Here is a 14,727-nt window from a genome sequence, read left to right as displayed (position 1 = left end):
ATAGCAGAGCTATTGGTTCACAACCATCTGTCTAATCCAGATTAACTATCACCAACATGCTTCTTCTAGTGTGATTTTATCTGTACAACTATAACAGTAGCAGTGGACAGGACAGTGTATTTGGCAGCATTACACATATTTGAAGAAGAAAAAGGTTTAGTTATCTTCTATGTCCCTTCCTCATTAAATACATAGTCCCTGGATATATGCACAATGATGGAGTTTTGTGATGCTGTAACCTTAGAACTGATGAAGGGATCTTCTTCAGATGATTCTCACTGTAGATGTAGTTGCAGCACTGCTCTAATTGCTAGCTCACAACTGGAATCCAGTTTAAGTACGGATCAACCAAAAGAAACAAAGAAAAGAGGAATATTGGCTAAATTCCATTGTTTTGGTGATGGACAGGATGTGAAACACACTGGCATTATACATGAACACTGTCTGATGTTATTTTATTCCTCTCCCTGTCTCTACTCCCAGGACCTCACGAAGCTCCAGTCAGCCAGGGGGGAGACCAGCGTCTGCTCCAGGCCCAGCAGCAGGCCTCTCGAGGCGGGCAGCCCCTGCAGTCTGCTCCCATGGGTTTCCAGGGTCCGGCCATCAGTCAGCATGGAGCTCCGGCCTCAAACCAGGGCTTAGTGCCACCCACCCAGAATACTCAGACTCAGCACACACACCTGCCCCCCCAGCATCTGCAGAGCACACCCCCTCAATCCAACCAGGGATCCAACCCATGGGCACCTACGCCTCTTGTCTCCCACCCTCTCTCCTCACCCCCTCTTACTCCACAGAAAGTGCCTCACATGCAGGTGAGTCTCTGTAAAACAAACGCTTTGATGTGGTAGCGACACTGTGTGTGTGAGTGTGACAGAGATCAAGACTGTGTGCATTTGTTTTCATGTGTGGGTGTATTTCATGTGAATGTTTATTTTTCATGTGGGTGGGGGAATGTGTGTGTTTGGAGTGTAAGGGAAGTGTGTGATGTGTGTGTGCATAAATGTGTGTACATGACATTTGAAAACACAGCGGTGCACTGGGCGCTGGTGCATTGGGGTTTTGTGTGTGTGTGTGTGTTCGTTCATATCTGTTTTTTTTTTTTTTTTTTTTTTTTTTTTGCCTTTTGTGTTTTCTGCTGCCGGCCTTGTGTGTGGTTGTGTTTCCGTGTGTGTGTGCGGTGGGGGGGGATGGATTTTTGCAGCTGTTTGTTTCCTGTGAGCTGCATATCCTGAGACACGTGTGCAATACACATACACACATGCGTGCACGCACAGAGAGGCGCCACCAGCATAATCTCTCCTCCCTCTTGCTCCCACATCACCCCCCCTCACTGTAGAGGAAACCTCCCTTCCTGTCTCTCCTTTCTCCCCGTCTCCTCTCTTTCCGCTCTCTCTTGCCGGTTGGTCTGTCTGTCTGTCTGTCTGTGTGTCTGTTTGTCTGTCTTATCCATTTCAGGGGTGTCATCTCTTAGTTAATGTTGTGTAGCCGGATGTCCAGAGAGACAGACACTGTAGAAAAGAAGAAGTCAGTGAGAGGGAAAAAAGCTGGAGGGTGATTAAGAGATTGGGGGAGGGGCAAACACTAAGAGGAATGAAGTGGGAAAACAAGCAAAGATCTCAAGAGAGGGAGCACAGGATCTCTAGCAAAGGAGATGGGGGGGGGGTTAGCAGTTCTCAGTGGCAACTTCCAGTTTGTGTGTGTGAGCGTGCACCGTCACTGCTGCCTGAGTCACGTGCCCTTGGCTTCCATTAGCTTGTTTTGTTGCTCAAAGCCCCCTTTCTCCACTGACCCATTCACACACAATAGCAGCCCTGTGGCCACACACACACACACACTCACACACACACAGATCCAGTCCCCTTTTTCTCTCCCATTCTCATCCACACCACTCCCCTCTGCTCGCTCAGTACCCCCCCTCACCCCACTTCCAAGCCTGCGTTTTTTTGGTTGACATTTCAGCCGTCACACTTAATTTATCCAGCACTTCTGACCTAGATGCCAGGTTGACTGGTGAGCCCTGGTCCTCGCCTGGGCACGTTGCGTGCACCGCCCTGACTCTAGCTGCAGGCCCGGCAGCCCCCGTCACTACACACACATGCAGACAGTGTGGCTTGGGATAGTGTGGTCTGGAATGGGATGGCGAATGTGCCTGGAGAAATAGGATAGCCTATCTAGAGGAGTACTCAGAGTGGTGTGTGTGTGTGTGTGTGTCTGTCTGTCTGTGTCTGCAGCACAGGAAGGGAGTTCTCTGTGTGCCTCATGATGCACTTGTTAGAAAGAGCCACACACACCCCAAGCTGGCCAGTCAGTCATGATGACTGTATGTCTGGTACTCTAAGCTCCATCTGTTCACTAAGCATGGTTATTACACATACACACACACACACACACGCACGTGTGCCTTCGACAGCAGCTCAAGGTCACAGCTCTGGCAGAGTGCTGTGCTGTGACCTTTATTCTACATCTCACGCACACACTGTGTTGCGTGCAGCACTCTAGCTGACATATAACATGCCTGTCTCGCCCCTCCCCCGCTCATACACGCTGTCAGTGAGCTGCTGTACCATCCATCTCACCAAGGCTCTGCAGCTTCGAGGACATGCTTCTCTGACTTTTTGTCGTCTCCTCTGTGTTTGTGTGAATTTCAACAAATTGAAAATGTTTGTCACCTGTTGACAGAATGGGTTTCTGTCTATATATCTTCATTTAGGTGTGAGCAGTAATAATAATGTGTTTCAAATAAATAATAACAAATGAAGTGATGATCACCTATGGAGCACCCCAGCAGATCAGTTTGGCTGCATCCTTGTTAGAAAAGATGAGAAGAAGAATGAGAACAAGTGTGGTCAACTCACCGAGCTAGTTCTTAGTAAGCTGATTCATCTTGGTCTTAGTGACTGAGTGATTTATTGGAAACCCCACCTCATCTTCCCAAAGACCTCAGACATGCAGCAGCTGCTTCCACAGTGTCTGCTGAACAAGGAGGTGTTTCCTTCTGTACATAAACTGAATGGTTTGGATTTATTATGACTGAGATCTAAACTTTGAAGATGTACATGATCTATACGTTCATTGTTCACATATGAGAAATTATGTAAGAAAATCAGTTTGTGGCTCATTGACCAGCTCACAGACAGTTAAACAAAGGTTTAATTATGCTTTAAGTCTGAACATCAAAGTAAAACTAGATTTTTAGAGTGTGTTTGAGAAACTGGCAAGGGTTAGGAACAAAATACTGAAGAATGAAAATAATTCATTGATACCAACGGAGTGGTGAAGATATAGCAGTGGTTATGAAATGTTTTTGCTCTTATGCTAATATGTTGCAGTAGTGGTGTTATGAATCATGCAATAGTTACGTGCTGATATGTCTTTTTTTTTTGTTTTGTTTTTACCAAATTGGTTCCAAATTAAAAATGAGATTTGTTCAGGCACATGCTCCTCAGTTTGGACCTGCTAGCCTGAGGTCTCATTTTCCAGTTCAGTGTCTGTCAGCCTACATGTACAGTTTTGAAATATGTCGGACCAAAGCTAGTGCTGAAAAGTGTAGTCAAGTTTTGCAAAGAGCAGGAGCAGCAAAATGTAATCACTGTGAAAAAATGATTTCATGTAAGGGAGGAAGTCTGACATTATAAAGCATTCAAACTCTGCATGGCAAGATACAGAATAATTAAATCTTTTCCCTTTTTTCCTAAGAGAATCACAAAAAAGTACAAAACGGGCAGCCAGTGCTGCTCATGTAGAGGGGTTTTCTTTCAGCATACGTGGTTTATTACTGATTCTACTAAGGCTAGAATCAGATTCTTACCAATCAGGATTTGTTATGAATCAGAGTTCTTTCACCAGAGAGCATATACAAGAGGAAGTGGAAAAACAGATGAGACCATAGTTGAAGCCAAAAGCAAACAGGTCTGGTGTGGTTGAATTGGTCTTCCTTATGATGGATGAGTGTGTCTGACCACACCACTATCTACTGAATAGTGAGAGATAGTCAGCAGCTGTCAGTTTTGGTTTGATGGGTGTTGTAGGGATGGAGGGATAACTGGATGGATGGATGGACAGAGCAAGGGGAAAAGCTGAACGATGAGAACAGGATTTCCTTGTACCCTATCCTTGGGGAGTCATATGTGTTTTCACCCTGCAGATTTAACCCTTCATCTCACTCCTCTTCCTGCTCTGCCTCCCTCCCCCCTCAGCTTCTTAACCCTTCTTTACTCTCCTTCATCCTCACACTCTGATCGAGATGAAACACGACACTCTTCATCTCCTGAGTGTGTGCTATTCACTGTGTAGCCTCTCTGTTGGTGTGAGGTCTTTATGGATCTGTTTCTTATTGAATTCAGTTACTGGTGACAGAATCACAACCTGTTGGAGAAGTGGCTGATAGAGGTGCTTTAATTTTCCATTCTGCATTTAAACAAGTACAAGTGAACACAGCAGCATGCTAAAGTCACCCTGCAGAACACAAACCTGGCGCAGGACTCGAGTGTGTTTGTGATTGTGTAAACACTTTGTGTGTCTCCATTGTCATTCGTGTGATTGATTATCTGGGAAGCTTGGCAGGAGGACAGATTTATCTCTGGGCACCGCCTTCCCCTCATCTGTCTCTCTTTCTCTCAGATTGTCTGTCTCTCTCTCCTAGCTACACCCCCACACCCCCTCCCCCATTTCTCTGTCTAAATGGCTCAGTTTACGTGTGTGTCAGCAGGTGTTTGTGTGATGTGTGACCTTGCAGTAGTTTGGTGTGTGTGTGTGTGTGTGTGTGTGTGTGTGGTGTGTGTGTGTGTGTGAGTACATTAGCATTCTCCTGATGGAAGTGGACTTTCAGTTACAGCACCCAAACTCTTTCCTCCTCCACGTGAACGCAGCCAAGCTGAGTGCGTGTGTGCGAGCGTGCGCGTACACAGAGGGGAGCTGCTGCCATAGCATTTTACTCTAAACTTGCTGATGCTCACACACACCTCATTGACACACTTTTACACACACAAGTGCACATCCACACACACTCAAAGACATAGTCTCTCTCACACACTGCATGGTACACACACACATACTCCCTCGTTGTGCCTTTTTGAAGTATGGAGATAATTTATTCGTGTCATGATGCCTGATTTCCCATCTGCTACTGGGACCCTGAGCAGCTGGAGAGAGAGGAAGCGGGAGGGAGGGAGGGAGGGATAGAAGAGAGGGAAAGGGAGGAGAGGCAGCTGGAGAGGCTCCCAACAGCTGGTAACCAGTTTCCTGTCACAGAAAGCTTACTTGGGAGCAATGAGGAGGAGGTGGAGGAAGAAGGAGAGAGGATTTAGTCTACAGGAGAGCAAGGGAGGAGGAAAAATGAGGTGTCAGCCGGTTTGTTTACTGAGGTTAGCCCTGCCTGAGGAGGAGGCAGTAGCAGGGAGGAAACCGTAGCTACAGGGAGTCCTGAGGAGAGGGAGGAGGTGGCAGCCATGGACGTTTTAGAAAGAAAAATCTGTGGCTGTAAATGATGATTATTTTCACTGTCATCTATGTTGATTATGTGTTCTCAATTAATCTTAGTCCATGGTAAGTCATAAAAGTGATTTCAACTCCCCAAACCTCAACATGACATCTCCCAAAACCCCTGTATATAGTGTCTTTATTATAATAAAAGGCAAAGAGTCTCATGTTTAAGAAGCTTGAACAAGTCACTGTTTGACACTTTTTCCAGGCAGGTGACCTGATATCTTTTATTATCCAAATTTTCTATCAATCAACTAATTGTTTGAGAAGTAGAAATGAGGTATATATTTCCATGCTGTCTGACTGTGGTCTCTGGTGTTTGTTAACTAATCTGTTAAAAAGTTTCCTGCTGAAAGCCAAGTGCCTGCTGGTGGAATTTTATGTTTTTAAGTGTGATTCCAAGTTATTTACTAACTCACATTAATGGTTATCTTTCCCCTCTGCTCCCCCAGCATTCCCCCACAGACTCGTCAGGCGATGCCTCAATGAAGGTTCTTGAAAGGCCGACTGTTGGCGCTGGTGCGCCCAGCCAGCCTATCAGCACAGAGCAGCCCAGCAACCAGGAGACCAAGCCAAAAAAGAAGAAGAAGAAGAAAGCAAAAATGGTGGATGGAGAGGAAGAAGATGGAGGGAAGAAGGCTGCGAGAGGAGGAGCAGAGGAAGACATAAAGTCAGAATTTCACAGGTTAGGAAGTGATGCAGGTGAACAGGTTACTGGGGGAAGTTCACCATCAGTGGAGGACAAGAAGAAGCGGAAAAAGAAACCAAAGGAGAAGGCGGAGGGCAAGGAGCCCAAAGAGCCCAAGACCCCGAAGACGCCCAAAACGGCCAAGACCCCCAAAGAGCCCAAGGAGAAGAAAGCCAAGAGCTCCACGCCCAAGACCAAGACCCCCAAGAAAACCAGGTAGGAGCAGCATCACTTACAGTCAGTGTGTATGTGTTTGTTTTTGTATTGACTTAAGTGCCAGTGGTGGAAAACTAGCTCAACATGTGTCAGTGACCAGGCGAAGTGAGTAAATCTTCATCAGCTGATGTTTACACTCATTAGTTATAAGATTTGATTCCAAGTGTTTAAGTGTCCTAAAGACACATTTGGCCCCATTAACCATAAAATGAAAGTTCAGTGTTTTCAGTTCCACTTATACAGTACAGTTATGGAAATGGAAGAGAATGAGACAGGATGCGCAGCTCAGATGGATACTGAAAGAATACTCTCTCAGTCTCAGAGCTGGCAACATGACATTTCTTGTAAATATTACAAGCAGTGAAAAGTAAAGAAATCTGTTACATGTGTACATTTTAATGTTAGATACTCAAGGACTGTATAAACACATATTCACACACAAAGACAAACACACACTAGATCCATTACACATGTAGCCAGCCGGGGGGAACCAAAGAGGTCACAACCTCTGAGCTGTGAAAGACCAGACTACCACAGTCTATCTGTGTGTGAGAGAGAGTTAGTGATCACAGGGCTTAGTGGAGCAAAGAGCATGGACTGCTAGACAGAAGGACTTGAGGATCAATCACATTTTTTTCTAGATACTGATCAACAGGGTTAAAACTACTGTCAGCTTAGTTTTGCAGGTCAGGTGGAAAGCAACAGTATTCAGCCCCTTCTTCAACTCCTTGTCTGCTAACCTACTGGAAATAACATTTCTTAAAAGAACTGACAAAATGATCATTACGCATAATCAATTCAAACATGAAATCTGCAGATTTCTTTCCTGAATGAGCGATGGCTGTTTTGCCATTAATTCATAGTTCATTCATAAAGGTGGATAGTGTTGCTTTAAAGGATAAGGCTGCTGCTTTATTTTTTTTTTCTTGTTATGAACAAATCTGATGAAAAGACCAAACCCAACAAGACTCTGTTTAGACTTGACTGACCTGTCTGTGGCACTCAGCCTCGAGCCTATTCATCTTTACAGAAGATCTGAAGCTTTAAAAACAGGTCAGACACACAGAGCTAACTCCATGTGCTCATGAATGGACTGTACTTATATAGCGCTTTTCTAGTCTTTTGGACCACTCAAAGCGCTTCACACTACAGATCACATTCACCGATTCACACGGCGTATCACCCAGCATCAGAGGTAGTCACAGAGCGGAATCCATGTCTGTATTATGGGGGAGCCAGCACGATGTGACACACCCTGGTAGATACTGAGGCTGCAGAGTTAAAATCTGTATAAAATCACACACCAGGGCAGCATTACACTGGCTTTGTAACTCACTGATGTGTTTTAATAGTTTTTGGTTGACAGTGTGATCTCTGTGGTTCAGAGGATTGTCAGGCTCTGAATATACACAAAACACTTGAGAGTAGGGTCAGCTCATTGTTGGATATTATCTTTGCGTGTCAACAAAAAATTACTTATCTTTGACCATCTTGGCTGTTTAACACCAATTCCATACTAAGCTTATACCTGTGCAAATGCAGTGATCAGATCAAACGTCCTCATCAGGATATAGATAAGCGTCTTATCAGTGTTGATATCAGCTTTGGTTCTCTTTGTTAACACAGAGCTCTGTGGTTTTATTCCTCCCTCCTCTCACTCTTTCTCTCTTTAACTTTTCTGGGCAACACTTGCTCAGTCCTCCCGTCTTCTTTTCTTGTATGGTGCTGTCTGTCGTGATCCGGATGCTTCCTCAGTTTGTCTCTTACAGTCAGTCAGATCAGAGAGGTGCACTGGCAGAGGCACAGAGAGTTGAGGGCTTTGCGTATGAGGGAGTCAGAGGTGGTTTCATTGTGTAGGTGGAAATTTGATCAGACTGAGGAATGTGTCAGGACCCCCCCCCCCCCCCCCCAGCTTGTCCCAGCCCTCTGTCTCTCTCTCCCAGCCCTCAGTCTCTCTCTCCCCTCTCCCTCTCCCAGCCCCTTTTATCCCAAGGAAGAGGGAGGGCCAAAGCAGCAGGCAGGGGTCAGCGCTGGGGGAGGTGTGTGTGCACGCCGTATGCTTTCATCGGCCAGTGGAAAAGAGTCGGGGGCAGGGAATGTGGGAGACCTGGAGTGAGTGCGTGAGGCAGTGAGGGGGTAGGCCTTTTGTGTTTGTGTGCATGCGTGTGTTGGAGGAGGAGTCGTTAGTAATCTTTGTGGCAGAAAATGGCGTCTAATGATAATGAAGGCCATGCTGCTGACCACTCCACAGCCACAAGTGTGTGTGTGTGGGCAGAGGAAATGTGGGGGTGGGGGCGTCCATTCTTAGCCCCTGTGTGTGTGTGTGTGTGTGTCTGTGTGTGTTGGTAAACTAGCTCTTATCTGTTGTCAGGCTTTCCTCCATCTTGAGTGGCGGCCTGGAGCTCCCAGGTTAATTTAGCATAATAATGGCTGCCGGCCATTCACTGCTACTCTAAAATGGTGGACCGCTGCAATCACCCAACTATCTTCTCTTTTATTCTTTCTTCTCCTTTCCCCTCCCTCCAATCCCACCTCTTCCTGCTGAAGAGAGTGTATCCTTTCATCTTTTCCTCTCCACCGCACCCTCTCCATCCTCCCTCTTCCTTCTGTGTGTCTGATTTAAGCCAAGGATTGAGGAGTGTCTTGTCTTCCGCTGTCCCATGTTGTCATTTGCACTTGAGCATATTAAATTTCCATATTTTTGAATGAAGTTTGGTTGGCTCTTAAAAAACTGGGCTCTCCATTAGTCATGGTTCATTACTGATAGGAAACCCATATAGTTTGTAGGTTTATATTGTAGATCCTAGTGAAATGTTGAAGCACTGTTTCTGTGTACTGTTCTTCTTGTAGCAAAGACAAATCTGATGAATTGCTACAGTTACTTTTTTGATTTCTTGGCTTATTAAAATACTTTATTTTAAAAAGTATTACATTTTTTTTTCATTAACTGAAAATGTTCCCTCTTGCTGTAGAGAACACCCTCTGTCAGAGCCACTGGCACATATGTTCCATGTGTTTTTGGGGGATTTATGCAAGCTTTCCACCAGTGGGCGGAGAGATAAGCCCCAAAGCTGAGGAGTTTTTCATGTGGCCCATACCATGCTACAGTATATTTCTTTTTGCACTGTGTATTTGCATCTCTGTATGAACAAATAAGCCTCTAGAGTAGACTGAAGCCTTCTGTGACTGGTGTAACAAGGATGTTAGGCTGTAATATTAACCCTTTGAACATGGGCTGTTTTTCTGGTTTCACTTCCTTTATTTGCAGTTTGTGGTATAGTCACCACAAATCATGTAATTGCATTTTCAGAATAAGTGAACGTACTCAGAGATACCATCAGTTTACATGTCTGTGGTAATACACACATTGTGAAAACTTTCAGTTTGAAATAGTCAGGTTTTTGCCAAATATTTGAACATAGAGCGTGGATAGAACAGTGATAGAGCTGTATTAGAACCTCATTGATAGGATGTTTGTGATAAATCTATTGAGAGATTTTTTTTCCCATAGTGATGTAAATATTAAGTTTTCTGTTGTAACTTGGCTGAGGGTCAGCCCGGGTTTGATTATGAAGCAGTACCTGATCTTAATGAAGAGACTATAAAGGGAAATCTCAGATGTATGTACCACTCTTTTCAGCTGTTAAGAGAGCTGTGTATGTGAGCAGTTCAGCGAAAATCAGGTGGTTTACTCGTCCATTCAGCTCACTCCTCTCCTTTGACCTTGCTTTCTCTCTCCATCCTTCTTTTCCCTAGCTCTCTTGCTCACGCTCCCTCTCTCTCTGTCTACCTCTCTCAGAGGAAGTACATCTATAAATAACCCAGCTCTCAGCTGCCACACCCTTCCCTGTGTGTGTGTGTGTGTGTGTGTGGGGTGGGGTGGGGGGTGAGATTTGTTTGCAGTACACACAAAGATGTCAGACATGCATGCAGACACCTTGCTTTGTGCATGTCTGCAGACATGTGTGCAAATACAGCACTTTCTGAACACACACACACACACACACACACACACACACACACACACACGCACACAAGGTATGTGTGTGTTGCCCTCTGGCTACTGTTGTTGTTTTCTGTAGCCAAGGGTCCTGTGTTTGTGTTGTTTGTGTGTGTGTGTGTGTGTTTGTGTTTAGGGGGGGCTCAGTGATATGACTCATCACGGCAGCAGGTGTCCCTTACACCCCACCCTTCACCCATTTTTCACTTCCTCCTCAGTGTGTCTCTTTCCCTCCCCATATTTTACTCCACTGCTCTGCTTCCTGTCTCTCCTTTATCCTCCCTCCCCTGATCTGAAAGGAGCATCTCCACTCCTCTGTCACACACCGACGCACACACACACAGTGCACCACAGCTGGTCCAGCATGTCTGAATGCACAGCTATAAGGCCAAGAGTGAATCAGAGACATGGAAGAGGGAGAGGGTGGTGCTTGTGTACACCTGGACAGAACTGTCTCTTTATGGAGACATCTGATGGCAGCAATTTAATACCTTCACTTGTAGGTGGCAGGTTTTATCAGGGTCTTCTAGCAGTACAGTGACATATCTGCAGCTTCCTACTGGACTTACCCCACTGTAGCCTGGTTTCAGTTTAAAGCTGAATGAAAAGAAACAACGGAAGCTTAGAGGATTTTCGTTGATAAGGAAGTAATTTTATTAAGGTGGTGGTTGAACAGCAGTGTGCTCAGTTCTTGTCATTATATCCTGGTTTACTTCCTTTTGGTCCTCTAGGTTTCATTTCCTCACAACATTGCCAACGCTTTTGACACTTTTGAAATGCTACATTTCCTCCAATGGCATACATAAAATGTAAGTTACTACTACCACTACTGTCAGTTACTTATGAAATAAATTTAGCATCTGTTTGTTTATGTGCTTTTCAGGTCTCTGGAAAAGTTGCAATATTTTCATATCATGAAGCTCAAAACTGTAAGCATAGTTTGGTTAAATCAGCAGTATCATTATGTATATTAAGATTTTTTTGTAAAGAGATTAAAGCATGTAAAACACATCTCCACTTAGCCAAGCAAGCTAGCTTATTGAGGCTAGTGTCAGGCCTGGCACATGTAGCTGACCACATCACATGGCTTGTTTCCAGCTGCTTAAACAGCAGCATGAGTCAGTGACATGAAGCAGATCCTCGTTAGTTATGCACATATTTAGAGGCACCAGCCCGCCAACTATTCTCAGATATGACTGTTACGGGCGTTGGACAGTTTATACATCAACTGATCAACATCTAGACATTTATTTTAAGACTTGAGGGTGTGTCTGGTTTTTGATAGTCTACCAGTAGATTTAGGATTATCTACTAAAGTAGACAGAAAAGGGAAAGATGGATTGCTGGAGCAGAGAGTTGTAGAGTTGAGACAGCAGAAGAAAAAGAGTGAAGAGATGGACTGAGCACAAAGAGCTGGAGAGTGATGGAGCGACTGAGAAGAGAAGTGAGGCCATGGAGAAGCCAGGAGGAAGAGAGGGCAGAAGGCAGCCAAGTGGAGAAGTGTGTGTATGTGTGCGTGCATGTGTGTGTGGCCAGATGGCTCCAGCGTGTGGCGACCAGCCAGAGGAACAGGTGCAGGTCACATGACCAGCCGTTACCACGGAGATCGTGATTGCTCTTGGCGTGAGGATGAAAGGAGAAGGGCCCCAGGGACACAGAGGGGGCGAGAGAGGAGGAGAGAGGGAGAGAGGCACAGAGCAGGAGAGGGGATGAGCGACACAGGCACACACACAGAGAGAGAGAGAGAGAGATCCAGGCATACAGTACTGCAGAGGGCAAGACTGTAGTAAAGGCAACGCACACACACCACAAAAGACACACAACGGATGTACAGGAAGTTAGAGCCAGTTATCATCTCCTTTTAGCCTGTATGTAGAATGTTGTGTGTTGGTGTTTTAGAAAAGCACTGTTCTGTAAACTGACCTGTACAGTAGGGTTTGGATCGGTCGTTCTGTCGTAGATCTGGTTCCAGGTTTGCCAGATACCCAGAGCTAACAAATCTCTCCTGAAACCTCTTATCTCTCCTCACTCTGTTGTTTTTTCCTGTTGAAGGGACACACATTACTGGTAGATTATATCAGATTTTGCTAATTAGCATTAATTCCACAGTAACTGTCGAAGGTAACCAATGGTTGAAACAGAACCTTCCTGTTATCTGGTTAGTCTGCTCCCTGCAAGTCAGTGGTCTTACCTGATAAAGATAGTTTGTGAATGAAAACAACTATCTCTCTTATGTGACACTGCTCTCACAGCTTCCCACAGCTTCACCTTAGGCTTCAATGCAGGGGTTTCCCAGGTGTTTTCACTGTGTTGATGTTTCAGACATGTCTCTGAAAAGGTGAGAGTGGGATGGACATCCTTGTCATGTGCCCTATGGAAAGTGGGTGAAGTAAGACCGACACTAAAGTTAGAAGCTGTTATTGTTATTTAACCTCAGTCACTTTATAGTGAACATAGAATACTATATAACACACTGATGGAGGATCATTAGCACCTTTGGGGCTGTCAAAATCTAGTCTTTCAGCCCCCACTCCTCTCCATGTGGATGGAGAACAGTGGAAATAAAATAGCAACCTTTGACACCAGCTGCATGTAAGGTTTAGTTTAGTCCCAGCAGTAGAAGATGGCTTCTCTATGATTAGAAATGGAATTTGTGTTTTTGGAGTCCAGCAAGACCAGCAATGTGGTCAGTCTTCTCCAGTGAAGGGGGGTCTGTGTGATCCACATCATCTGAACTTCAGGAGTCAGAATCAACCCTGCTAAACCTGAAGCTGAACCCTGACATTAAAAAAAAATGTTGTACAAAAGTTAGTAGGATTCATGTGTTTTTTCATGTTTGATCAGCAGCTCATATCCTCTGCTGCTCATCCCATTTCCAGGCTGCAGGGCTGCAGCTGCAGGTCAGTTACTCGCTAATGTTGACAACTAAACCCAAATGGATTTAATAAGTGATTCAGATTCAGTAAACAGGGTCCATACTGGATTTGGTTTGATGGCATAGAATCCTAAACTGTGTGTCAGTGTTTGAAAATCAACATTTTGTGAACTGTTCTCAGTGCATTTATTCTGACCAGTCATGAGAGGGAGAGGGAGAGAGGGAGAGAGGAGAGGGGAGTGTTGTGTGTCCTCTCACCTTCCTCTATGGTGTGTATGCACACACAGTTAGAGATAGAGCCAGCTCCTCTTTCTTTCCATGCCAGAGATTAGAGGAGGCCTGGGGGCCTCTCAGCCCATCCCCCCTCCTCTCTCTCTCTGGGGCCTCTCTCTCTCTCTCTGTCTGTCTGCCTGCCTGCCTGTCTGTCTGTCTCACTCACTCACTCACTCACTCACTCACTCACTCCCTGTCTCTCTCTGAGCCCCCTCCCTCTTCCTCTCTGTATCTCTCTATCTTGCTCCCTTGCTCCCTCCGCCTCCTCACAGTCTTTCATCATATTAACCCCCTGTGTACCAGAGCCTGAGGCACACTAATGATTTCTAAATGGGTAAATCAAACATGGCGACCACCCTGGGACACGCACACGCACAGACACATGCATACACATACATACACACACACATACACACTGATATACATATATGAATGCCTTGTAAAAGAGGTTTGTCTTATGGTGTTTTTCTGTATAGAATAGTATAAAGTGTAGTTTTCTTTCTATGCAGCAGCAAGAAGGTGGAGTCAGAGGTCGGGGCTGGCACTGCTAAGAAGGATTCCAAGAGGAAGAGAGAGTCGTCAGTCAGCGACGATGTGGAGGTGAAGTCTCCACCTCCATCGCCTCCTGAAGATGATGATGATGACGGTGTACAGGTAAAAGTAACCATGAAGAAGATGGGTCAGTGTCCCCGCCTGCAGAGAGGCACTGACCTGGCAGACGTGTGCTGTTTGTGTTGTAAACCAGCCATGTTGAAAGACCAGGTTCATCAGTCCCTCTGCCAAGCTCACATGATGCATCAGCAGCTACCTCTCAGTTGCTGCATACATTTTGCATTTCAAATATGATCTAAAATGTTTACCCCTCTGGTCTGACAGCAGTCCCAACAAGTATGTGTATGAACATTTAGACCTTTTAATTGCTGGCTTGGTGTGGGGTGTGGTGTTTAGAGCAACAGGAGGAGTCAGTTTTTTATGTGCAGATGTAATCATGTGGGCCATGTAAACAGAGCCATCAGCTGCATAAGAGTCTTGACACAGCCCTGTAGGTTCCTATATCCATGATGTTTTGGTTTTGTTGAATGTCTGCGTACATCAGCCTTTTTGCAGATGTTTTGTTTGTATGCTTCGTATTTTGTAAGATTTGAATGAAGTGACAAAGGAATCTAATAGCTGGTCTGGGAACAGAACTAACAA

The 14,727-nt window shown here is 45.2% G+C and overlaps 1 protein-coding gene across 1 annotated transcript in view; it reads left to right on the top strand.

Moving 5' to 3' along the window:
* Positions 1–14,727, top strand: part of chd7 (chromodomain helicase DNA binding protein 7) — an 80,104-nt gene that overhangs the window by 17,807 nt on the left and 47,570 nt on the right. The window contains 3 exon segments of the mRNA XM_051070184.1: positions 484–812; positions 5,934–6,385; positions 14,043–14,187. Of these exon segments, the coding sequence (XP_050926141.1) occupies positions 484–812; positions 5,934–6,385; positions 14,043–14,187 (926 nt within the window).

Source organism: Lates calcarifer, linkage group LG4 (genome assembly GCF_001640805.2).
Source record: "Lates calcarifer isolate ASB-BC8 linkage group LG4, TLL_Latcal_v3, whole genome shotgun sequence".
Classification (NCBI taxonomy): Eukaryota; Metazoa; Chordata; class Actinopteri; family Centropomidae; genus Lates; species Lates calcarifer.
This window is presented reverse-complemented; position numbering and strand designations above follow the sequence as displayed.